General features: G+C 29.4%; 1 protein-coding gene across 4 annotated transcripts; it reads left to right on the top strand.

Moving 5' to 3' along the window:
• The first annotated feature begins 2,165 nt into the window (after positions 1-2,165).
• hyd (E3 ubiquitin-protein ligase hyd) lies at positions 2,166-26,714 on the top strand. Of its 4 annotated transcripts, none has more exons than XM_015509794.2 (43): positions 2,166-2,547; positions 6,512-6,859; positions 6,924-7,298; positions 7,360-7,589; positions 7,701-7,888; positions 7,941-8,212; positions 8,286-8,437; positions 8,500-8,754; positions 8,990-9,100; positions 9,161-9,348; positions 9,415-9,532; positions 9,609-9,763; positions 9,841-10,114; positions 10,216-10,326; positions 10,404-10,535; positions 10,662-10,926; positions 11,117-11,529; positions 11,634-11,869; positions 15,867-16,105; positions 16,161-16,282; positions 16,343-16,581; positions 16,645-16,805; positions 16,890-17,067; positions 17,132-17,276; positions 17,497-17,845; positions 17,927-18,021; positions 18,579-18,904; positions 18,960-19,149; positions 19,207-19,466; positions 20,887-21,163; positions 21,260-21,361; positions 22,453-22,572; positions 22,646-22,767; positions 23,469-23,557; positions 23,628-23,844; positions 23,946-24,134; positions 24,214-24,519; positions 24,593-24,797; positions 24,862-25,072; positions 25,148-25,354; positions 25,415-25,562; positions 25,648-25,881; positions 25,988-26,714. In XM_015509794.2, the coding sequence occupies exons 1-43, from the start codon at positions 2,486-2,488 to the stop codon at positions 26,198-26,200; spliced, it is 8,829 nt and encodes a 2,942-aa protein (XP_015365280.2). In that variant the 5' UTR covers positions 2,166-2,485; the 3' UTR covers positions 26,201-26,714. The 4 variants fall into 4 exon arrangements, with proteins under 4 accessions (XP_015365280.2, XP_015365265.2, XP_015365288.2 ...); XM_015509779.2 differs by having other exon boundaries at positions 7,653-7,888; XM_015509787.2 differs by having other exon boundaries at positions 2,167-2,547; positions 7,381-7,589; positions 7,653-7,888.
• Positions 26,715-27,900: the final 1,186 nt, after the last annotated feature.

Raw genomic sequence — 27,900 nt, 5'->3', positions numbered from 1 at the left:
GTTGCAAGTTATTTGTATTTGTTAGTATCGATGGCTAGAAGTGATACATGAGGATTTATTAATGCTTTAAATTTTAAATTATTTATAAATGAGGAGAGTTGCGCAGAGATGTTTTAGTTTTAGTTTGAGTGTAAGAATGTGAATCTTGATCTAATGGGAGACAATTTTGGGAGTAAGCTTGGTGCGTAGATTCGTATGAATCCATTCCAAGTGGTTAACGTGGAAGGGGAATTTTACTCAAGGTATTTTTTAAATATAGTTTTATAATATTTTTTTAAGATCTTAGTGTGATTGACAACTCCTAGAGTTAGCCAGGTGATTTCCACTACATAGAGCGCATTTAGCCAGAAAGCTGCGATCTTTAGTATACATGTTATTGATTTATGATGCCCGATGCAGCGGACACTACGAATAGAATGATTACAGTACCATAATATGGCCATATATCTGACAGCGGTGGCATTGCGAAATTACTTTTTTAAGGTGTGAAGTTTCAACTTTAGTTTTAGTATAACACAATGAGTTAAGTTTGAAAATATCGGAGTTTGTTGGACCCGGGTCAATATAAATAAACATCGGTAAGGGGCTGTTCGTTAACTTTTGAGTTACAGGAATTTTATTTCTAGTGATTAATCCTTTATTAATTATTTAGAGTTACTGTTTTGAAAATTATGAGTATGAGACACCTTTTTAAAAACCAAAGCGGTATCACCGATAGTTTTTTTATAGTATGTCTATTTTTCTTTTGATTCTATAATATTATCCATAATAGTTTACTCAATTATAATTGGAGAGATTAAAATAAAAAAAAAATCTTATAATGAAAAATGTATCATCATTACAAACTTAATAATGTGCATACACAAACACAAGTTAAGGGGTTTAAGTATAAATTTAACTTAATTTTTCTATAGTTTTCGTATACTTATAATTATAAATAATATCACTTATACTTTTATTGGGGGGAGGGGGGGGGGAGGAAACACAAAAAACCCCAACTATGCCACTAATTAGATCCAATAAACATAATTATTAATTTTTATATTTTTTTAGGGTAGGCTCGTAAACATAACTTATCTCTGACTGAAGGTTGACCGTCACTCTGTCCCATTGGGCATTGACCATCGATTACGATTACACCACAGAATATATGAAATTATTTTATTATTTTCATAATATATTCTTTGATTACACCAAGTGTGTTACCACAATCATTGGGACTTCGAATAGTTATTGACGTAATGGGAATGACATAGGTACTTTACACCGACTATCTAAGATCTAACCAATAAAACTTTGTGTGTAAATACTCGTTTTTGTATATTTTTGATAATAATTTATATCTTATTAATTACTATCAAACTTACGTTTTATTTATTTTTTTTTCATAACTTTTCTTCACTATCAAATAGAATACTTGATTTTGTATAAATTATTGTAAATGTTGACATTGTAATATTGTATTTATAATAATGAGGAGTCTGGTATCGAATAATAGGACAATAAGTTCGTGAAAATAAGTTATTTTAGCACTCCTTCTTAACGTTCATAATTTACTATTTATTTGAAAACGCTTAAATAATTTTTTCAAATGTTGTGTTTAGTATGGTATGAAAAAAAGCTACGAGATATGTCCACGAAAGTGTATCATGTATTCGTGTATCGTTATTTGTTATCATTTTTCCTTATGTATAATTTCCACCGTACTTCATCATAGTCATGATTAAAGATAATAGTTATAATATCGTTTCAAGATTTGTTTTCAATCTGACCACCACCACAAGGAGTTAGTACGTTCATTGTTCTGTAGAAGTGTAGATACTGGAGGGCGCATGAATGAGTAATGACAATGACAGCCATCGACGCCCATCGCTGCAGTCGCTGGCCGCTGTACGCCTGTAGTCTGTACTGAATAGTGATTAGTGAATATTAGTACGTCTTTTTCGTGCCACGTATTGTTTGATCAAGAAATCATGGTACCAAACATGAATAACCGCGACCGGTGGTAGTGTGGTATAATTGGTAACCATCGGTGACCAGGCTGCAGCTGCCGTCGGCATGGTCGTTGTCGTCTGGTGAGTCCCCAGTCTCCCTCCTACTTCGGCACTACTGCACGACTATTATACACCGTAGCGAAGTAGCGAACCATTCGGTGATTCGGTCCGATACCCCCTCGGCCCTCGCATCGTCACCATCCTCATCATCATCATCGTCTAAAATGGCGATAGCATATCTCGTTCGTTGAACCATTTGTGTGTTGTACTGTTGTGTGCACGACGTTTGGTGTGTTTGTATTCACGTAGTGCGTGCAGTATTTTTTTTTTCACTAGAGTCGTTTGATCCGGCCCTTTTGTCCCTGCGTGCGTGGTCTCGACAACACTCGTGTTCGCCGCCCCAAATTACACAGCAAAGCGGCCAGACTTGTCGGACGGTTTGCGTGCGTTGATGTGCGCCGGCAGATATTCTCTGCCCCGGTACGCGTCCAATGTCGTCTTTACAATTCATCGTGCATCCAGCCCCTGGAACGGACGATCAGCTTAACGACAGGTCAGTACACACTTACTTTTACGTATAATCGTTTTCGTTTTGTCTGCATATGGTCGTTGTCTTGTTGCACGCATACCGGACGTGTTCCGCCTAACCACGACCGTGCATCCGTCGGTCGCAAACGCCGTTGTTCATATTTTTCGTTGTTGGCGTTCTGCAGCCGTCGGACGAAGATTTTAGGTTTTTCCCTTGGGTGCGGTGATGTTAGTGATGATCCATGCTGTTGGTTCTGTTGTCGATTATTCGAAAACCAAGTTTTAATTTTAATTTCACCGCCCATGTACACTACTCAATGGTTATAATACTATGATTGTTTCAGTATCTGTTGTCAATTGAAATCGATTGATTCCTCGTTGATGCATTGATAAAACGATTTTGTGTATTAACAACCTTTAAATCCCTTGACCGTGTATCATTATACAAACATTATTCTAACCTAATCCTATTGTATAATATTTTAAGTATCCATTTGTTAGCGCACCAATTATATGGATTATTAGATCTCAAATAGATTTAGGTATTTACTTAATAAACTTAATTCTGCCATTGCTATGAGGTAGTACTTTTGTGTGGTTAATATCTGATATATAAGAACATTTAAAATACCTATAGGTAGGATAATTTAATCAATAATAATAAAAACTTAATATTCTTGTTTGCTATGCATGTTCACAAATGTGATCTCTGTATATATATACAGAGTAATTCACCAAGCATGCTCATCCCTATTTTTCCTTTAATAATGAATTTATTTAAATTCTAATTTTTGGAATTTTCAAATATACTCAGACCCGAGCTCAGGCCAGATTTTTTGTACCATTTAAGGAGTGTCTTGTGGTGATACACACTTCTGTTTTTCATGTGAGAACTTCCATTTTTTACTGTAGATTATTTAGTGAATAATTTTTATTTAAATTTTGATGTAAACTTCTAATGAGTAGTTTTTAAGTTATTTAACTTTGTGTTTTAAGGATTAAAGATCCATGATTTAGGTTTATAAGATATGTGGTCTCTAATTGATTTGAAAATATAAGTTATTAATATTAATCTATTAACATAAATAATTTGTAAAAATAACCTAAGTGTCATAAATACTAGTTCCAATAATATGTGTATTTTATACTTTTTTAAAACAATTTTTAAGGATTATTATTCTGAGTACAAACAACTTAATAACTAAGAAACTAATTATTTGAATTTTTATTAGGTACCTACAATACATCAAAGTTTAAAAAAAAAAATATCTACTAAATAATTTATAGTAAAAAGGAAGGAGGGTTCTCATTTGAAAAACTGAATTTTATATTGCCACAGGACACTCAAAAGTAGTACAAAAAATCTCTAGAATTTGAAAATATGGTCTTTGAGTATAATTGAAAATTCCTAAAATTTGAATTTGAATAAATTCATTATTAAAGGAAAAAAATAGGTGTGAGCATGATCGGTGAATCACCCTGTATATATATTTTAAGACAGTAAGTAGCCTTTGTTTATTGGTGTTGCTTAAAATTGAGGCCATCTATTCTCCATTTATCTAATGTATTTCTAAAGTTGTACCTAATTATTTAATTAATAATTTTAGATGTTAATCATATTTAATTTTGGCAATGTTGCTATTATTAATAGCCTAAAGTACCTATGTATTTTTTATGCTCATGGAACTTTATAAAATTGTGAATATGTGTGACAATATTGTTGTTTAACTTTTTTAATCCAATGACAATACCTAAGTTGTTAGTTATAGTTTTATTATAAATAATTATTTTTAGATTAACACTAAGTGGTAGGTATTAAAACAGGTGATATACCTACTAATGTACAATAAATAATAATATTTAAAAAAAAAAAACTATTTCCACTATTAATTACTTTCTTTATAACACTGATAAAATATTGACTTGACAGTGTATATAGAAATCAATGTAATATTACTGATAGTGGCATTTTTTTGATATTTTTACTTAATATGATATAAATTTTAATAATTAAATTATTTATGACATAGGTACCTATTAAACGACTTTATTTTATGTATTATTAAAGCATGACAATATTATTTTATTTTATTTTTTTGTACCTTATTTTGTGCTAAATTACCTATATGCCTGATTCATAAATTAGTTATTGAAGTTGACAAATTAATTGTTTCTGTTAAGAAGGTAAACTAGCTCAAAAATATAGTTAATACGTTGACTGAGTTCTGATGCAAATTTGGAAATTTAAGGATCTGTCAATAACACATTTGGCATTCAATATATATCTAAAGTAAATGGCTTATATTCCATACACATGGCTGAATATTATTTTATAATCATTTAGAGTACCTAGATTAAAATTTAAATGAATGTTTTAAAATGGTAGTATGATTATAATCACAGATTTATTATTTTATTTTTATGAGACTTGTTTTTTACTTTAATCATACACTGGGTGAAATGACAAAAAGACATACGCAGTCAATGTGATTAATTGTTAGTTTATAGACTTCTCCGAACTTCTTTTTAAATTATAGGTATTTGTTGTTAATAAAAAAATTATGTTAAGTAGGTATCTACTGGTAAAGAACCTATAGTTTATGTTTGTAATTCTTCCATTACAATGGAAGTATGTAACTTACCAAGACAATTATCTATAGTATTACACACAACATACAGGTACATTATTTTAAGGCCAGATACATTTTTTAATTGTTTTAAGTTATATACTGAAAGTGGTATTTTTTATGGTAAAATAATTTGATTAAATTTTTTAAATAATTTCAACATAAGTACCTATTGCTGTAATAGGTAATTAATTTTCATACATTTTTTTTGACTGATTTTGACATTATATGAGGTAATCCTGTATTATTTTATATTTTTATTAGGTACTAGGTATTTAATTAATAATAATAAAATAACATGATTTTTAATAATAACTTAGGTTTGAGCTTAGATCATACTTAAAAAACCGGTACCTATGTACTTAATTAAAATTGTAACCTAAGTATTTAATTTTAATTCTATAATTTTATGTCAGATCCTAGGTACATATTTTAGTTTTTAAATTACCTAAAAACAATAGTAGAATCTTGATTAACCAGCAGTCGCAGGATTAGAACCTTGATGGATAATCAAAAATATAGTTAAGCAAGAATATTTTTGTAATATAATATGTTCATACAATTATATATATAAATATGCACATACCTACAATTGTATATATAAATATGTACCTACTGTTTAGTTGGTATTATAAATATAATATGAACATCAATATTATTTTTTAAAATACACAATTATACATATATTATGTTATATATATTTATATACATCATTATTGGTTGAAATAGTCTATTAATCTTAAATCTAATAACTTGATGGTTAACAGAGGAAATCGGATTATCAAGGTTTCTACTGTATGTAGGACGTAGGTATTATAATATTAGACAGAGCTACCTATTAATAATATCTCTACTCCATTATTATCAAATCTTAATTCAGCTTGTTAGAAGTATTTACCTAATTCTTGCTCCGAGTACTCTTGTGGTATCTATAGAAATCAAATCACTAAAATGATTGGTAAAACATTTTTTTTTTTGTGTAAGTTCCTATATTCATATTTTTAATTACACTATTATAGGTACCAAAATAAAATGATTGGCTTATTTAATAACAGTAATTTATAAGTACACTTTAAAAATTGTTTGTGTTAAAAATGCTCACAAATAGAAATTTCAATAGAAGTGTTATTAAATATAATAGCACATTTCAAAGCAATAAACAATCAAAAATGTTATTCTCAATTTTATTAGATTTAAAAGGATGTGACTTGAGTTTTGCTAATTAAGTTTATTATTTTAGATGTACCTATTATACTTTTTATGATTTAAAATTTTAATAACCTATGTTTTTAGTTTATATTTTTATAATTACCAAAATGTGTACTTACTTGTCTAATCCACATTTTATATATTTGTTTTTAGATTTAAAGAGGTTTCAGAACGTTTAAATAGAAGTATTTTAGGAAATACATCTTCTTATCCTGTGTTGTCAAACATAAAATCTCCAATTAAACAAATTGTAGTAGGACCATATCATATTGGTTTATTATTTGAAGATGGACGAGTGGCTCGAATTCCATTCACAATACTTGCTGAAAGATTGGACTTGTCCAGATCTACCGGAGATGCAAATAAGTTGCCTTCCAAGTCCAGCAGTGGAAATAGTGGAGGTGGTGGTGGTGGTGGTGGCGGAAATTTAAGTTCTGCCACACGTCATCTCACACGACGAGCTCGTATTATGAGATCAGGAACATTCCGTGGAACTTCAAGGTAAAATTTTTAAAATTTTTATTTTTATATACATTTTGATATATAATTATTGTAATTGATTTAGGTCATCTGGTAGTGGTGTGATAATGAGCAGTGGTTCATCAAGTGGACGTCCAGTTATGCCAGCTCAATTTGTACCTGAAGAACTTGTAGCTCAAGCACAAGTTGTGTTGCAAGGTAAAAGTCGAAATTTAATAATACGCGAACTTCAGCGAACAAATTTGGACGTGAATCTGGCTGTCAACAACCTTTTATCACGTGATGATGAAGAAGGTGATGGAGAAATTGAGGAAGTGAATGGGCCTGGTGGAGACTCTTATGTTCCTGAAGACTTGATGTCGTTATTAGATGGTGGAGGATTTCATTCAGATCATTCTGTCATTATTGATGCTGATGCAATTTTCTCTGAAGATATGTTTTCATATTCTTCATCTAGAAGGTAAATGTGATATATTGTATTACATTTTATTTAGCTTTATAAGTATATACATGGATTTTAGACCCATGTTGACATTTCGTAGGAGTGGTGCTAGAAGGTTAGGTGAACGTGATCGTGTAAGCAATAGTGCAAATGACAGTGCATCCAGTGATCGTAATTCAGGACCAAGTGATCGAGACAGTTTTACTAGATGGAGAGATCGTCATTGTTATGGACAGCAACAACATCGTCAAAGACAACAACAGTGGCTTGAAGGAGCACTACGTGATTCAGCTTGGGATAAAGAAACAGGTAAATTTTAGTAAAGGGAATTAAAATTGAATGATCTTTTGCTTTGAATTATATTTTTTTTAGACTCTAAAAAGAAGGACTCTAACATTGGACCTTATGAATTTTCCGCAGACTCCAAAAAAAAAGATAATAATACTGGCAATCCTTTGTGGTTGTCGAATGATGCAGAATATTGGCCAGAACCAAATGTAAAATTTATACAAATTGCCGCAATCCACTCTGAATTAATTGCTCTGTCTGCTGGAGGACAACTTTATCAATGGAAATGGGAGGATGCTGATCCATATAAGACTTTAGATGTAGGTAATATATAACTTATTTAATGTTTTTATTCATATAACATTTTTTCAGAACAATGTACATCATCCAAAGACAAATGCTCTTGGTTTGACTAATGAAAAAGTAGTTCTTCTTTCGGGTACTATTGTACGAGTTTCTGTTGTAACCGAATCTAATAAAGTAGCTACATGGATGGATGAAAGTCTTACTCATGCTGCTACTGCTTCTAAACTTGAACATCCAGCTCAGCTTTATTCTGAATTTGTTGTTGATCATATCATTTCTATCCATACTTGTCCACTGTATACTCTAGCACGTTTGGAAAGTGGAGCACTTTATTGGTGGTATGTATTAATTTTAATAGTAATTTTGTTGTAATTTAAATTGATTGAAAATAAAATTATATCAATTAAATAGGGGAGTATTACCTTTTAATCAAAGACGTAAAATATGGGATAAATACCGCACTAAAGCCAGAAAACAAAAAACAAACAATTTAAATTCTGATATTATTGTCGGTAGTCAAGTTTGTATGAAAAATAGTCCACTTTATCAGCCAGGAGCTATTGGTACGTATACATTTCAAATTAAAATTAATTAACATGTTATTAAGTTTAATATTTATTTATAGGTATAACTTTATATGGCGGTGAACCTAAAATAGGTCAATTATTAAATTCTGCCTGGACATATGCTGATGTTTGCAGATTTCAAATTTTAACACCGCCTCAGATATTTCAGTCTCAAAATATTAATAGTAGTTCCTCTAAATCATGCTCACCTATTGAAAAAAGTAAAGAGAATGCCGATAGGATTGACATGCCACCGCCTCCTTCTCCAGCATCAAGTACTTGTAGTGAAACAGGAAGTACTGTTCAAAGTTCAAGTAAATAAATTTACCCATTCACTGTTTTATACTATAAATACTAAGACATATCTAGTGGTTATGATGGAAGTTAATTTATTTATCACTAAATATAACCAAATCTGTGCGAAATAATATAGAATATGAGATCGTTTAAAAAAATAAAATACATTAAAATTTCATCCAGAGTGTTATTTTAGGTCTATAATAAGTTTGCTAAAAATTTAAAGTTATCAAATGTTTAATTAATTTTCAGAGCGAACCAAAAGAGTGACAATGAAAGGCCTTGAAGATGATAAAAATGTTGAAGAAGATTGGCCATTAAAAGATGTTGTATTTGTTGAAGACCAAAAGAGTTTGCCTATTGGTAATGAATATGATAAATTTATTTCTATGCATTAATTATTACACACATCATTTTTTACAGGCCGTGTTGTTCATGTGGACGGTTCATATGCTGCAGTTAAGTTCCCTTGTGTTTCAAAAGATATTATATCTGGTATATTTCCTAAAGATAAAGATCCAAATGCATCTGCAAATGATGATGTAGTGACAAACATCATAAAGATGTTGGACCAAAATGAAGTTAGATTAATGAAAAAAGATGACTTACAGGTAAATATAAAAAATTGTAATTTGTAAATTGTATTTTTGATTTTTAAATTTTTAATTTGTATTAAGATTTGTAAAGTGGCTGTTGCAAGTAAAGTGCCAGATTGTTTTCAAAGAACACCTAGAAGAATTAATATACCTACTGATAACGGAAATCAAATCCTGACTTTAACTATTGATGGCCAAGGTACCTTAATTTATTGCCATTATTTCATTATTTTTAAATTATTTCATTAATTTTAAATATTTTATTTTATTTGAAGGTGTACATGCAATTGTAAAAAATGGTTCAAAAATCAGTTATATAAAATTTAATGTAACTAGTGGAAAAATAGAACAAGATAGTCCTTTTCCAGTTGATGCTAGTGCTTTAATAGGATTGAATCCTGATAATATGCAAATAATTTGCACTGCTGAAGTAAATTTCTATTTGACATATTTATTTATTTATTAAAAGTAAATTGTGATTGTAATGTTTTTATATATTCATTATAGAGCAAAGATAATATATGTATTTTACGTGATGGTAACCGAACCATATACCCTCTAGCTAAGGATAGTACTGATTCAATGAGAGAGCCACAGTGGTTAGATTTGGGACCTGTACGTTGTATGGGTATTGGTTCATATACAGTTACTTCTCCCCACGTAAAAGCAGTTGCTGCCATCATAGTATTGGATGTAGAACAACAAGTACTTATGTCCAGAATATTAAAGCCCAATCTTGATGCGGTTAAATGTTTAATACAACAGTTACAACTTGAACATGGTACTATTTATTTTTATTTTTATTTTTATTTTTATTTTTATTTTCTCATTTGATTTGATGTCAACTATATTTCACAAAGGTTTAACTTTATTTTTATGTAGTTGATGGAGTCCTCTTATCACAAATTTTGGCAGAGCGATGCGATGGCAATCGCAATCTTTTACATGCTTGTGTTTCAGTCTGTGCTCCTATTTCAAACAAAGAACTAGAAGGTAATGAAAATATATTATTTTTGATAAATAATAAATGTTTATTTAATATGTGTGTATTTATTGTATAATACTTATAGAAGGAGATAATTTATCAAATCAACCAAATTCCAATGTAGACCCTTTGAATGTAATTCAGAAGGCATTTGGTGTGCGATCATCATTTAGTTTACGAGAAATGATGAGACGAGCTTCAGCTGCTGTTAGATCAAGTAAGTTATGATGTATGGGGTAGTCTATTAGTTTTCCTATATTAGCTTTTCATGAAAAAATTTTAAAACCTTAATTTGTATATGCTTTGAGTTAATAATAACTGATATGATTTGACTTATCATTAGGTACCACCAATAATTCATCTGACTCTGAACCAATGGAAATGAATGATGAAGCACCACCTCCAGGTATTGTTCCTGAGCCATGGCATGAACCGGTTAATGCAACTACTCAATCAAATCCTGTTTTACAAAATGAAGAAGAAATAATTCAACCAACGCCACCTATTAACCCAAATACTGAAAGAAGAACCAATGCATTGGCTATTTTAAAATTGTTGTGTGAATCGTGTGCATTTTCACCTCATCTACATGATCTATTGACTGCTAAGTATGTTAATATTGCAAGTTTTCAAAATCTGATTTTAATACTATAATAATTTTTTATTATAATCTGCTTAATGACAAGTATTTGTAACTTTAAGATTTTGTTTTAATCAATTGGTTCTTTAAAGTAAAATTTGGATTGTTTACTTTATTTTTATAAATATCTAAAACTAATTTCTAATTTAAATTTTTAGAGATGCCCAAGGATTAACTCCTTTTATGTTGGCAGTAACTGTAAGAGCGTATCCTGCTGCTCTTATTTTACTTGATACTATCCATCGTGTGGTTTCCAAAGTAGTACTTCCACCACATTTGTATGAAGAAATGCAAGGTACTTCAGTTATAGAACAAGAACATGCAATTAAAAATGTGATGAGTGCATGGAGATCTTCAGTTGCTGGAACAGGATCGACTTCCAGTAGTAACAAAGGACCTCCAGAAATAGCTCCTCAACCAGTACCTTTGTTTAAGAATTCTCCAACTGGTAACTTTGAATTACCACCTTATTGGTCATTAGGTTCATCTGGATTGCCTCAGTCACAACCACCACCACCACCACCGCCACTACCACCATCACAACAACAACCGTCAAATGAATTTTCTAAAGGTTAGTTTCTTTTAAAAAAAACTTATTTTACTATTCAATCTAAACATTTGTTCTCAATGTATTTAATTAATACTTTATTAATACAAACTCATTTTTTACTATAGGATATTTCCCTCTTCCACCACCCCCACCAGGTATAGCAATCTACAAATCACATAGTTGGTATACTGATAGATCATGTTATCGTGATGGTGAAACTGATAGAATTGTTAAAGCTAAAGAAGTCTTAGCTTCTATGATTTATCCTACTGGCTCAAATCCCGACTACAATCCATTGCATGTTATTTGTTGTAATGATACTTGTAGTTTTACTTGGACGGGAGCTGAACATATTAATCAGGTAATATATTTTATATTATGAGTTGTTATTTAAAGTGTCTTGCTGATCACTCTTGTATGTGTGAATTTTAAACTATAATTAGTTTGTAGTTTCCTTACACTTCTATCACTGTTGATACTCTCAAAAATGTTTTATTTATCTGGTCAAAATCAAGAAGCGGATGTTTTTTCGGGCACGGGGATATTTTCACTATGTACATTGATATTAGTAATTCTTATCTTAAATTAAGAATTATTTTGGCAAACCTGAATAAAAACCTGAATTATTAAGTTATCTTATGTGAAAATTATTATACTGTATATGAAAATCTTATCTTATCCGTTCAGTCATTGAAATATTATCGCGTCAACAAAATATTGTAACTAATGCATTGTGCTATGTGCGTTTAGTTGGGTTTATGATGCCAAAGTTTTTTGCAGTGCGAATTTGTTATATGTATTGTTTATAAAAACGTTAATTGTAGTGCGCTATAGCCAGCAAAAGAAAATGATTAACTCTAAAAGAAAAAATAGACATTCTGGAATTTCAAACATCAAATACAAATACAATGGGTGTTCGTGCATTAGCAAACAAATTTAGTGTTAGTAAAACATTAATTGCAGATATTATAACAAATAAAGACGCTCTTTACAAAACTTGGCTGAAAATGGAGAAGAGAAACGGAAAGGACAAAGCTACAAAAAACAGAAACCTCTATAATCAACAATGAAGTATTAAACTGGTTTTCAAAATTACGAGAAAAAATCTTCCTGTTTCAAGACCAATGCTTCAAGAAAAATATCTGTCGATAACTGGAAAGCATAAATACCCGAAATTATAGCAAATTACGCAGAATGCGATATTTTCAATGCAGATGAAGTGGTATTGTTTTATAGAGTTCTATTTGATAAAATCATGGCGTTCAAAAATAAGATATGTACTGGAAGAAAAATTTCAAAAGAACATTTTAACTGTACTCTTGTGTTCTACTCTTGTGGTGAGTTTGAGCGGCCGCTTATCATAGGCAATGCTAAACATCCACAAGCCTTCAAAAAATTGGACACTGACAACTTTTCCGTCGATTGGTATTGGAACAAAAAAGCCTGGATGACGACTGAAATAATGACTAAGTGGCTTATGAAATTTGATAACATAAAAGTGCGTCCACACTGCATGCGGCTTAGTAAGGTGGCCTGGCAGCTCGCCCTACCCATCCCCACTACAATCAGCTTTTTACCATATATATAAACACAATCGTTTAAAAAATTTACATATTTTCACCATTTACTTGTGATAATAATAATAATTGTACTTTCCAGTTCATCCAGTCAGTCTGAGTACCTTCGACTCAAAAAAACCATTTTTCAAACAATATACATTGGATACAACCAAAATTGTTAGTTAAAAAACATTGAAATATGTGCTAAATACGTACCTAGATAGATTTCCAAACAAATTATACTTAAGGGGATTGGAAGCGGTGAAATGGGTCAAAATAAAAGAAAAGTTTTATTCTTTTTTGACAATGCGGCTCCTCATCCACATTCCAAAATATTGAACTTGTGTATTTACCACCTAACATAACATCTCATTGCCAACCACTTGACCAAGAAGTAATCCATTAGTTTAAGAAGTTATATCATATTCAATTTTTTCCTAAAGCTGTTTCTGATTTGGATGCCAATTCAAGTCAACCTATTAACGTGTGTTGGATGCAATTTACTGGGTGCCTTCATCTACAAAAAACTTTCAACCCGAAACAGTGAAGAAATGCTTTTTGCGGTCTGGCTTTAGGCACCGTGATAAAAATGTTACAGACGTTGATGATCTACTTATAGCAATAGAAGTACTTGGCAATCTTACTAAGGGGATTTTTACTAGGGAGAAATTACGGAAATGACTACATAACACTAGACAATTGCATAGAGTCTTACGATGCCGATATCAAAAATCCATCTGATATTTCGACCATGTCTACACTAAATGAAAAAGAAAATGATGGGTCCGAAGATCAAGAAATTCCACTGTACTATAATTTACAAATTGATTCAAAAATTCATTGTATCATGCTGCGAGGTCCTGGAAAATATGTTTTATCTCTTTATGATTTTTCATGTTTTTGTTTATACATTCAAAAATATTGATCTTAATTTATTTATTTATCTATAAACTTCAATTTTCAATAAAATTTAACCACAGATATAATTATACAGTTGATTATATATATCTGACCATTCAAGTGACTATAATGAATATCACCATAGGTTTTACTTAAGAGAACACCACACCCGCATGTGTTGTCTCCGTCTTACAAATAACATAGCAAAAACTATTTTGAGTGGGAAAAAACCATGAAAGCTACAGTTATAATTAAAAAACAAAATTTTCATCATACAAATAGGAGATTTTTGTCTGTGCAATATCGTTTTTATTTTTCAATATCAGAACTACAAAAAAGTTACTTTTGCTTAAAATCACAAAAATAATGCATTATGGAACAATAAGAACGTTTTTTGTATAAATGATTTCAAAAAAATAAAAACAAAATTGCACAGACAAAATTCTTCATTTAATATGGTGAAAATTTAGATTCTTAGTTATAACTGTAGCTTTTTTGGTTTTGTCCCGCTCGAAACAGTTTTTGCTATGTTACGCACTTGTACGACGGAGAGTATCTATTTAGAGATATTAATATATTAAAAGTAATGGTAATAAGTTCAGTTAAAATCAGAAACAAATTTGCATAATATATTTAATTTAAATTTGAATATATGTGTATATGTTGTAATAAAATTATTATTGATTTAAAAAAAATCTTTATAGTATCACGTAATCTTAAATTAACAAAATTGGAGAAAATTAACTTGATTTTATTTATATGGTTGACATAACATAAATTATATGAATATGATGAGATATTATACTGAATAAATTCTTTTTTTTTTTAGAAAAGATATACAATCTCTAATTAATATGTACAATAGGTAATTTTGATGGTTTTAGATTTGTACAAGGCTTGATGTCGTGATAGAAGAGGGTGCCCAGTGACACTACTTCAAACTTGATGTGACTGGCGGATATTTAGTTTAATGATAATTTTTTTTGACTAACTAATATTAATTGTCTTTAAGTATTAAGTAGAAGGTCGGGTTATCTGGGAGTGAGAGAGAAGTTAGAGATGAGAGGGTTAGGATGATTAATAGTATTTTTATGAAATTTCTTGTAGTGGTTTTGATGCTATTTCGGAGATAGTTTGAATTTTTAGGTCATTATGAAGAATTTGATTGCTGACATACCAGGGAGAATTAGTTAAAAGTCTCAGATTGATGGATTGAAAAGTTTGGAATTTATTTATGTTAAAGTTTTTAGAGGTTCCCCAAATTTGTATGCTAAAGGTCATTGCAGGTTGAATGATTCGTTTATATATGAGAAGTTTATTTAAGAGATAAGCTAGATTGCAGGAGCTGTCTGAATATATGGAGTTTAAGATTGAGGGAAGATCTTTTGTTTTTTATATGGGTTGCCCAAGTTAGTCTTTTGTTTAGGTGAAGTCCAAGGTATTTTACAAAGTTTTGTGTTTGAATTATTTTGTAATTTAGTTTTATTGGTTGACTGTTATTAAGATTAAAGGTAAGTGTAATGAATGTTGATTTATTTTTGTTGGTTTTTATTCTCCATTTGTGGAATCAGTGTTGTAGAATTACTAGATGTTCTTGGAGGTGATTTGTGGCAGCTTGTAGAAATTTATTGGAAAACAGAATAGCGGTATCGTCGGAAAAGGTTGCTAGAGTAGAATTATTTGACTGTGATATGTCGAAGGTAAAAAGATTATATAACGTAGGAGCGAGAATTCTGCCTTGGGAAACCCTAATCTACTAATCTTATGAATATTTTTAGATTTGATAAATATTTTATTGTTATACCAATTTACAATTATGTAGTTTGTTAGTTAATCATAATTTTGAAAATACTTAAATATTAATTAAATAAATAATTTCTATGTACAAATTTTCACTAGGATATATTTGAATGTCGTACATGCGGCTTAACTGGTTCATTATGCTGCTGTACGGAGTGTGCTCGGGTTTGTCACCGAGGCCATGACTGCAAATTGAAAAGAACATCTCCTACTGCATACTGTGATTGTTGGGAAAAATGTCGTTGTAAAGCTTTGGTGCAAGGTAGTCAATCAACAAGATCTCATCTACTCAACAGATTAATCCTTGAAACTGATTTAGTGACACATTATAATTCAAGGTACTATTTAGAATGTTTTCAAAAGACAACTATTATAAACTTTTTAATTTTTCAGAGGAGAAAGTATATTATTATTTTTGGTACAAACTGTTGGTCGACAATCTAATGAACAACGTCAATATAGTAGATCATCCAGACAACGAGCTGCTTCTCGAAAAACACCGTCATCTGATATTGGTAATATTTTAATCAAAATTGTATTACCAAAAACGTGTTTTTACATTTTTATTGTTATAGAAATGGATATGCCAGATCATGATTTAGAGCCACCCAGATTTAGTCGTAAAGCATTAGAAAGATTACTTAACGATTGGCCTGCGGTAAAAGCTATGATAATGTCTGGTGTAAAAAATGATTCTGAATCCAAATCACCAATTGACCAACCATATTTAAAAAACCAATCTGGTACTACATTCTTGGATAAGTTTATGCACTGTTTACTGTTTAAATGTAATGCTGAATCTAACTCATTTTTAGTAAGTTAATTTTGTAATCATATATCTAAAGATAATGTACCTAATATATTTTGTTATATTTAGATGATTGATGCCCTTGTTACAACAATTGTTAAAGAACTTCATAATCCACTTAGCAATTCAGTTGAAGTCAACTCAATAGCACGCCGTTTTATTAGATCTGTAATACGGGTATTTGTTGTTTATAGTGTTGAATTAGCGCCTCAAAATAATAAACGACGAATGTAAGTGATGAACAGTTAAATATGCATTCAATTTTCTTACTTTCAATATATATATATATATATATATAATTTTTTTTTAATTAGGCTTGGAAATTTGTCTTCTCCATTTGCTCGTGCTAGACGTATTTTTCAATCAATGATGAAACTATCAATCGAAGAATTATGTGAAACAGCTGAAAGCTTAATTGCACCTGTTCGTCTTGGTGTTGCAAGACCCACTGCTCCATTTACTTTGTCTACTAATTCTAATCCAGATATACAGGTATGCATCATCAATATTTTATATTTTTAGTGTGGATTAATAATAATATTTTCATATATTATAGAGTTATGAAGAAATATTTTTTGTTGAACCAATGGCACCAAATAACATGAATTTGTCTGATCAAATAGAAGGAACTAATGTTCATAGACAATCCCAAAATGATCAACCCCCCATTGACATAGAACTAGAAGATGAAATGGCAGATAGTAATATTTTTTTATTATCTTTTATTTTGAATTGTCTTGTGTTTTATACACTATTGTTAATTGTTAATCTAATTTTTTTAAGTAAAATATACATAATTTTATGTAACTTAGAAGTTTCAAAAATGTATATATCTGAAATTTAGTTGTGTTAACATTTATTAAATAACAAATTAAATTTTCAGCTAAAAGATACTAAAAGTGTCAATAATTATTTTTTCAGATAATGATGGTGAAGGTAGTGATCCAGAAGATGTAATGGGAAGTGTGCTTGAAAATCATGTTCGATTGGGGCCAAATAGTATTTCTGATTCTAACCAGCAAGGTCCAGTTGATCCAGAATCTGATACAGAAGATATGTTAGTTGAAACAGATTCAGATTCTGATCAAAGTAATCAAGATGGTGGTGGTCAAAGAAGTGTTCAAACAGGGGCTACTGCTGGATCAGATACTGATGATGAATCAGGAGAGTCTACTCAACAAGAAGATGGAGAAGAATCTGAAGCTGGAGAAACTGATGAATTGGATGCTGAAGAATTCCTTGTATCTGAAGATCAATTAGAAAGAAGAGCGTATGTTTTAATTTATATAATAAAAATGTAAAATTAAAACCATGAACATTAATCAATTGTTTATTATTAAACATTTTACAGTACAACTTCTGGACAAGGACATAGAACTAATTTAGCACCACAATCTATGCAATGGGCAATCAGAAACCGTGATACTGCCACACGAACAGCAACAGGTAAATGTTTACATTATTTATAAATTAAGTAATATTAAATATTAGAAGTTAAACAACTATCAGTACAATTTATTTCGCATAAATTATAATTAGCTTACATTGTAATGATGTATTTGATATCTTATTGGTTTTAAATTGTTTTGGTTGATTTTTTTTTTTTAAATTATATATATTAAAATCTTAATTGTGTATTAACACTATTAACCATGATATTTTACTGAATAAAACTAAATTGTATAATGTACAATATTATATTATATATATATATTATATTGAATGTTTAAATGAATTCTACATAGTTTCATGCTTAGATTGAACAAAAAAGTACCTAGTACCAACATTGTCGTTTTATAAGTAGCAAAATTATTTTGCTATGAAATATATATTACATGTTTGAAGTTATTCATTGTTTTTCAGTTATGATTAATAATTATATAATATTAAAATAGTTGCAAAATAATGTACTTACTGTATTTTTTTTTTAGTATAGAATATTCATTTTTTAGAAAATATTTTTATTAAATTATTATTTAATAAGAATGTAATTATTTAAATAGGGTTTAGAGTTGCTTCTGGAAATTCATTAGTATTCATAGATCCTACATCATTGAGGAGGTCTGCTGTAGCTGCAGTTAGTAATAGTACCAATAATTCTGGTAATGGAAACAATAATGCAGCGGCAGCCGCTGCAGCTGCAGTTGCATCTGCAGCAGCTGGTTTAAATGATTCAATCACAATGGCAACTACTGCTTCTAGTTTAGCTAGAGCATTTGCAGTTGTCATACGACAAATAGCTGATTTATTAGTTACAACCATAAATGATCCACCAATATTACCAATCATACCAGTGCGTATATCAGCACAAGAAACTTGTAGTTTACAGGTAATATTTGAAAAATATATTCTCATATTATTATTCAAGCATACATTTTATTTAGATAATAATTGAGAAGTCACTTAAACCTACTTGGGATTGGTTAATGGCGATAATGGATTCAACTGAAGCACAACTTAGATTTGGTGCTTCACTCACTCAATCGTCTGATCCACAACATCCAAGACATCCTTTACATTCAACAACTACAACTAATACTACAAATGCAATTCCTACTACATCATCAGGAATAGGTAATGTTGAAAGAATTTAAGTATGGTATCATTATATAATTAATATTTAATTTTTAGGTACATCTAGTAATAATCAGGCAGTTGAACCTCGACGTGAATTTATATCATACTGTTTATCTCTAATGCGTGCTCATAGTAATGAGCATGGAGATTCTTTACCAGTTTTGGATGTTTCTTCTCTAAAACATGTTGCTTATGTTTTGGATGCTTTGGTGTATTATATGAGGGCTGATACAGCTGCTGTTAATTGTCAATCATTAAATGGACCGATTCTTATACAAGATCCAACAGATCCTGAGCCTTGGATAATAGAACAAGTAAATCTTACATTTTTTTATATGTTAAATATTATATAATATGTTATAGAGGGTGGTGATTCTCCAGCCTGCTCACTCCTTTTTTTCTTAAATAATGAAGTTATTTAAAATCTGATTTTTGGAATCTTTGAATATACTCCAAGACCATATTTTCAAATTCTTGAGATTTTTTTTATTACTTAAGGAGTGTCTTGTGGTGATACACTCTTTTGTTTTTCATATGAGAACCCCCCCCCCCCCCCTTTTTTTACTATAAATTATTTAGTACATACATTTTATTTAAATTTTGATATATTGAAATCTAAATTCTAGTAAGTAGTTTTTGAGTTATTTAACTTTGTGTTCTAATGATTAAAGATCCATGATTTAGGTTTATAAGATATATAGTCTATAGTTGATTTGAAAATATAAGTTATAAATAATAATCTATCAACATAAATAATTTGTAAAAATAACTTAAGTGTCATAAATACTAGTTCCAATAGTATGTATATTTTATACTTTTGTAAAATGATTTTTAAGGACTATTATCATGAGGACAAACAATTAAATAATTATGAAACTATTCATTTTAATTTTGAATTAAATAAAAAAAAAATTATCTACTAAATAATTTACAGTAAAAATGAGGGGGGGTTCTATTTGAAAAACAAGTTTATATTTCCACAGGACAATCATAAGTAGTAAAGTTTTTGAGGGTTTCTTTAAGTACTTCAAGTAAAGTTGCTCACCTGAAAACCTCTCTTAATTAACAAAACCTGTAAACTTAATGACCGCTTCCGACTTCTTTGACCACTTCTAACATCTAAGCACATGAAGCTCTACAAACTCCTCTCAGGGCCATTTAGACTTATGGGATCCAACTATGAGGTGCTGCCAAAACTTCCAACATCAACCACATTCAAAATTTCTAATCTAAAACCCTACGTACAATTCTAAAAGGGCCATTCTATGTCTCTAATTACAACTTTCACTTTAATCTCAAAATATTTGTTGTCTCTGAACTAGCAAAAATCTATTTCAAATATTTCAATAGCCGCCTAGCACACCTTAAGAATTCCATAATCTCTGATCTTTTATGCGCTTCTATCCCAGGCAACCCGATTAAGAGACTTATAAGATTGTGGTGTCATGACCTTCTAGCCTAACAAAATTATTAACTATATCATAGTATTTTTCATTGGAAGGCTTATGTAGTCTGTCTAATCTGCCTTTGTATTTTTTTTAAGCTCTATCATCAGTTATTCTTATTCAATTTTTTTTGCAGCAGATAAAATAAAAAACTTATAACCCCCCTCCCTCCCTCCCTCCCTCAAAAAAAGTAGAGTTGCTAACTTAAATATGACTTGGTTTTTTCATTGTTATTACTTAATAAGCTTTTCTCAATCAGGTTTTAACAATTTATATTTTTGTGTGTCAGGATGAAAATGAAAACGAAGAAAATGATGAAGAAATTAATACTACAGTACCAACAAGCTGCCAAACTTCTAGTCCAAGATTTGTTGACATGGATTCTGGAACTAGAGGTCGACGACATGTGTTTTTTCAGCGATCAGATTCTACTTTATGTTTAGGGTGTCCTCCACCAGATCCTTTTGAAACACCTATGGCTCATGCCATGCCATTAGCCGATCAACCACATTTACTACAACCAAATGCACGCAAAGAAGACATGTTTGGCTCCCCAAAACTTTCCAGTATATAATAATTTTTTATTTAATAACATAATAAGTCATAAGTTATATTGGTGAAGAAAAATTATTTATTATTTAAATACATGATCCATTTTGTAGCACCTTCAGATGGATCATTGGAAGGTCTGCCATCAAGGCTTAGTTTATCCAGTCGTAGCGATAATGGAAGTGAACAGTTACCCAAAGAACATGAAAGAAAAAGTTGGTAGAATAGAGTAGAGTGATTTAATTACGTAACCCAGGAATTAATTATTTTTGGTAAATGTATTGATAGAATTTAGTTGCCTATAAAAATTATTGATGGTTACAGTGTTACCAAAATATTGCATAATATCGGTACTTATCATAATTTATTAATTTTTTTAACTAAAATATAGTTATTATATATTAAATTTTAAGGTCTGTTTTTTTGGTATAATTTAAACATTATCCAATTTGGCATTATAATATGGTATAAGCTTCAAGTACTTAATTATTTATTGCTTATTATTTTTTCATATATTTAAGAATATTAGTTATTATTATATTTTTTATTTAGTAAAAAAACTGTTTAAACTTAAAGTATTAAAATATTTAACTTCAACTTATTACCAATGATAGTTGTTTCCGGGGTTACATGATAAAATCAATTTAATAATTAGAAATAACAATATTTTTAAAATATTATAATTTAATGGAACGCATGTTTACATGTAGAGAAGATAAACTGAAGCAAATGTATTTAAAAATATTAACATGTTGATGTCCGCTGACATATTCATATTCTGTCTTGTGTTGGAGCTACAAATTTCATCGTATTTAAATCTAAATGAGTTTATTACTCATTAGTGTGAATACTAATGAGAAATAATATTTTTATGTAATTTTTCACCCATGTATCATATGTATTTAATATGTTTTTTTCTGGCAACAGACAAAAATATTTTATCGCGGACTTCACTGTGTTAAGAACTAGTACATCTAGACATGCTTTCATCTTGTTATAATTAATTAAAAATATTATTATAGTTTAATCATTTAATGTACTTATCTATGTTATTATTATCTTTCAAACTATAAGTACTATTTACTATTTAGTAAATATCAATATAGCTTTAACTATTCTAAATATATTTTAGATTTATTTACTGTAATTATTGATTTCACATTAAAACAATATTTTTTACCTTATTTAACAGTAGATATTTAAAACTTTTTTTTTCTTATACCAAGATGATTGTTTGCAACAGCTGAGTGTGCATTTCTTTGATTGTCCTTGATAAAATTATTAATATGTATTATTTAAATTTTAGGACAAGATACAGAACCAGAAGATCTCTCTATTCGTTCAAATGCAGCTGAAAAATTTAATGAAATTACTGAATTTTTTGGTATTGGTGATGAATCAGACACTTCTCAGTCAATCCCTGAATGTAAAACAATATATATATATAAAAAAAAAATTAAATATTCATTTAAATTATTAATTATAATTTGTGATTACAGCCGAAACAAAAAGAGATCGAGATTTAATAATTGTGCCAACTAGTACTTTTTCTGATACTACTTCACCTATGCTTAAAAGTGTAATTGTGAGAGCTCCTTCTGGCAGTACTCCATCTACCTCAGTAAGTTCTTTAAAGTTCATTTTTATCAACAAGAAATTTCAAAATGTATATAAAGCATATTTTCTGTATTATATTAATCAATTATAAAGGTTTTAGATGGTGATTTCATGTAAATTTTATATTCTCTTGTATTATGATATTTAGTTGAAATACTGAACTTACTTTTTGAATATTATGACTAAATTTTTTATTTTTTTCATAATTAAATTTAATAATAATTTTTAACATGACCATTTAAATATAAATAATATGACCAGTACTGATATTTATATTATAGTATTTATTATTTAATGTTATTCTGAGTGCCTATATAATTCTGTTAATTTTAATAACTTAATGTTTAAAATTGATTTTTCATTTGCCCATTTGGTTAATGTTAAATCAGATAGACTTAGTGGTATCTCAAGATTGTTTTTTTTTTTAATTTTCCGTCTGTTCTATGTTGTGTCCTGTATATTTTTTATTCAGGATATCTTCCCTAATGTTTTGAAGTTAAATAATATAACTTCTAATCATAAATCTGCTGAAAAATCTATTGTCCTAATTACAGACCACTATTGATTTTGAATTTCATTGGATAGGTTTTTGAATTGACAGTTATAAGAAGAGAGAAAGGTTAAATACATAGTATAGTACATATTTTTATTGGTTTTATGCAACTTTAAATATGTCTTGTTAATTTTTTGTTTATTTGAATATAGTCAAGTTCAGCACAAGTTAAACCAAATCCAGAAGTGGATGACAGCCAAAATTCATATTCAAACATTGATATTGTTAAACCAATGAATAAGTATGTTAACAACTATTATTAATTTGTCTTGCATATTATAATAACATTTATTTCATTATTAAATTTTAAGGGGAAGTCGTTTAGGAGAGAGTGTATCCCATGACTTATTATTAGGTCGCTGGCGTTTGACATTAGATCTTTTTGGTCGTGTGTTTATGGAAGATGTAGGTTTAGAACCTGGATCTGTTGTATCTGAACTTGGGGGTTTCCCGGTTAAAGAAGCAAAGTTCCGCAGAGATATGGAAAAGCTAAGAAACCAGCAAAATCGAGATTTAACATTATCAAAAGTATGTATTATTTAGAATTTTTTTTACACCATATTTGGTATTTGGTTTATATAAAATATATTGTGTTATTAACTTAACTCAAATTTAATAAATTCTAATAGTTGGAACGTGATCGTAATCAATTGATCCTCATGACTTTCAAAGAATTAAACAATCAGTATAATTCTTATCACCGTAGAACATCTAGTACTCATCCTTGTCTAGCAGTTAATAGAGTAAAAGTAACATTCAAGGATGAACCAGGAGAAGGATCAGGTGTTGCTAGATCATTCTATACTGCCCTTGCGGAGGTAAATATATATATAAAAAAAAATATTTTTTTCATTTGTATAGCAATGTTATGAATAATGATTTGTATTTTTTGTTAAGGCTCTTTTATCAAGTGATAAATTACCAAACCTTGAATCTGTCCAAGTTGGCGGTCGATACTCACAATATACTGTCCTACAACGTTTAAGAAATCGAGAACGCACTGAATCTCCCCGAATAAGACATGCTGGGCCACTATCACCACGAGTGCCATCAAGACGGTCTGAGCGTAATGACCGTGAACAACGTCGTACTCTCTCTGTAGATGCACGTTCATTTGTTCCTAATTCTGGATCATCCGATGCTAATCCAAATTCTCATTTGACTCCTCACCAACAACAACTTGGTGAACGCCTATATCCAAAGGTAATTTTTTTTTTTAATTTAAAATAATTTAATTATTATTTTTAAACCATAAAAATTTCAATTTTTTTTACAGGTTGTTCAAATTAGACCAAGTTTAGCCAGCAAAATTACTGGAATGCTTTTAGAGTTATCACCTGCTCAACTACTTACGTTATTAGCATCTGAAGAAGCTTTAAGGATGCGTGTGAATGAAGCTATTGCATTGCTTATGCAAACTGTAGAAATGTCATCAATCGGTGATGTGGCTCATCCATTACCGCCTGCTGATAGCCTTCTGGGTATTTTTGTTGTTTTGATTTATAAGTTAATATTCACATTTATTAATTAATTGTTTCATTACAGAAGATGTTGATTTATTCTTAAGTCTTTCCGAACAACAGGGTTCTAAACCTGTTCCACCTGCAAAAGAAAATATTTCAGAAGAAAATGTTACAGAAGAAAACATGGATGATAACACACCATTATTTTATTGCCCTGGTAAACAAGGATTTTACTCACCACGTCAAGGAAAAGCTTCCTACGAACGTCTAAATGCATTCAGAAATACTGGAAGGTAAATTTTTTACTTTAAATCATTTATATCTATTTGTTTTAAATTGTTGTATTTATCAAAAATTATGTTATTTAGACTGATTGGATTATGTCTTTTACAAAATGAATTGTGCCCAATGTATTTTAATCGCCATGTTCTTAAAGTGATACTTGGTAGATCTATAAGATTCCACGATCTAGCATTTTTTGATCCAGTCATGTATGAAAGTCTCAGACAACTTGTGTTAGATGCTGAATCAAAAGATAAAGAATCACTGTTCTCAGCTTTAGATTTAAATTTCAGGTATATGTTTTAAACTATCCAAAGTGTTCTAAATATTTATGATTTTTTTTTATATTTTAGCATTGATTTGAGTCAAGAAGAAGGCGGTGGAAGTGTAGAATTGGTTAGTTGTGGTGTTGATATTGAAGTGACTCCTAACAATGTTTATGATTATGTAAGAAGATATGCTGAGTTTAGAATGTTCAAAACTCAACAAAAAGCATTCTTTGTAAGTTAAATATAATATGTCAACTGATAAATGCTTAACAACAAATTTTTTTACTTATTTATTTTTTGATATTTTATTCTATTAGGCATTAAGATCTGGAGTATTTGATGTGATTCCTGAAAGTTCATTAGACGGTTTAACTGCTGAAGATTTGAGATTACTGTTAAATGGAGTTGGTGATATTAATGTACCTTTGCTAATTTCATATACTAGTTTCAATGATGAGTCTGGTCTTGCCACTAGCGATCGTCAAATAAAATTTAAGCGTTGGTTGTGGTCTATTGTTGATAAAATGACTCCATCTGAAAGACAGGACTTGGTAATAATCAATAATCATTTACAGTTATAATTTTAACTAAGAATTCTATCTAAAATTTCATTTATTTTATATATATATATTTTTTTTTTTGTTTTTATATTTTCAGGTATATTTCTGGACTGGATCACCAGCATTACCAGCCTCTGAAGAAGGATTCCAACCAATGCCTAGTGTCACCATGCGCCCTGCAGATGATTCACACTTGCCAACTGCCAACACCTGTATATCTAGATTGTATATACCACTATACAGCAGTCGTACTATACTTAGGCACAAACTATTGATTGCCATAAAAACTAAGCATTTTGGATTTGTTTAAATTTTTGGTTTGTTATTTTAAATGTATGTCAGAGAAAACTACTAAAACAGATAATAATAATAATGTTTTTGACAAGTTTAAAAATCATGTTTTATTTATTTTTATTTTTATTTTCAGTTCCAAACATGTTTATTTTCGTAATGATAATTTTCTATTTTTTCTTTATATATATTTGTACTTAAAAATATGTATCTGTGACTAAAAAAATATTATTAAGTGGTATAAACCGCAATAAAACTATTATATCTCTCATTTTAGCTATAAAATAATTGTGCAGTAACATTACTCATGTGATGTATTGAATTATCTATAATTTTTATATTTTCTATAATAACTTATAAAAAAATATGAAGAAATTATTATGTAATACAATGATTTTGTTATTGTTAGTGCTTTATATACATATACAATTTATGCTTTAAACATGTATTTTAATGGGAATCTGCTGTTTTTATTGAAACTTTCTTATTTAATTTTCCTCAGAAATTTAATAATAAAACAATTATAAAATTAAGTGGATAATTGTCTGTTATGTAACCTAACCTAACCCTATAGTATTTAAAACAATGAATAAATGTTAAAACTTAGTATACACATTTCGTAAGTTGAACCTCATTCACAAAATTTGTCGAAAACGCGAATATTTGCAAGTAATTTTGAAGTTGAAAAATCATAAAATTTTTTGTGTTTATAACTAAGAATTAAAAATACAACACTAAGTTTTCCATAAGCTTTCCTTCAAGTAGCTGTAGAAAAACTCGCATCATTATAGGAAAAATTTTAAGTGCGTTTGAATTTTAAATTTTTACGAAATAGCGTAACGATAACGATTTTAAATATTTGTTTTTTTTTCAAAAAGTATATAAGTTGTAGATACTTGAAAAATTTACCAGTTATTTAGATTGGCATTTTCTTTACATGATTTAATTTTCAAAATATTTTGACTTTTTTTGAGTTATTTATAGACAACTGAAATTTTCAAAATCATACATTCATCACAAGTTCAATATCTAAATGCAATAAGATTAATGTAACTTTTTTTAAATCCCGATTTGTAATTTTGTTTTTATGCAGTAGCAGACTTACGTTCATTTAATACTACAAAGAGCTCATTCGGTAGTAGGTTAATTCAAGATTTTTCACCCAAAGAACTCAATTTATTAACAACGAAAAAAACATACACTAGAGATCCAAACGATGAAAGTAGACTTGATGTTTATGAACATGATTTTAGTAGTCCTGCGTATTCTGTAGTATCACCAGCAACTAAATTATATGTGTCTCAACTTGTACAGCTTCTAAATCCCCATAAAAAGGCTAAAACTGAAAATAGGATTATTCCGTACGATCAATTGTTAGAAAAATATGAAAAACAGAAAAAACTATTATCTAGAAAGAGCAAATATTTGTCGTTTAAAAAAACAATTAAATAACAAACATAAAAATGACAAACTGAACCATAATAATTATTTATTAAAAAAAAAAAATTGTATCGAAAAACTCAAAATCTTTAGTTACAATGCAATTGCTCCATAAAAAATGAAGACCTTGGTTACAAAATGAAAAAAATTTAGCTATTTATATATTCTATAAATCTCCAGCTGCTTACAATTTTATGAGAAAAAATAATATTATTTTACCAGGTGTAAGTACATTACGCACATGGCTCAAAGCTCTACAATACATGCCTGGTTTTATTC

Source organism: Diuraphis noxia, unplaced genomic scaffold (genome assembly GCF_037042655.1).
Source record: "Diuraphis noxia isolate RWA-SAM2 unplaced genomic scaffold, SU_Dnox_SAM2 contig0002, whole genome shotgun sequence".
Taxonomy (NCBI): Eukaryota; Metazoa; Arthropoda; class Insecta; order Hemiptera; family Aphididae; genus Diuraphis; species Diuraphis noxia.
The sequence above is the reverse complement of the archived record's forward strand: the minus strand, read 5'-3'. Positions and strand labels throughout refer to the sequence as shown.

Bases quoted from the DNA above. Each gene is read 5' to 3' on its own strand.
- hyd (XM_015509779.2), top strand. From the start codon at position 2,486: ATGTCGTCTTTACAATTCATCGTGCATCCAGCCCCTGGAACGGACGAT. The intron at 7,889-7,940 runs GTAGGTAATATA...ACATTTTTTCAG, and splicing joins ATCCATATAAGACTTTAGAT to AACAATGTACATCATCCAAA. The intron at 16,106-16,160 runs GTACTATTTAGA...TTAATTTTTCAG, and splicing joins GTGACACATTATAATTCAAG to AGGAGAAAGTATATTATTAT.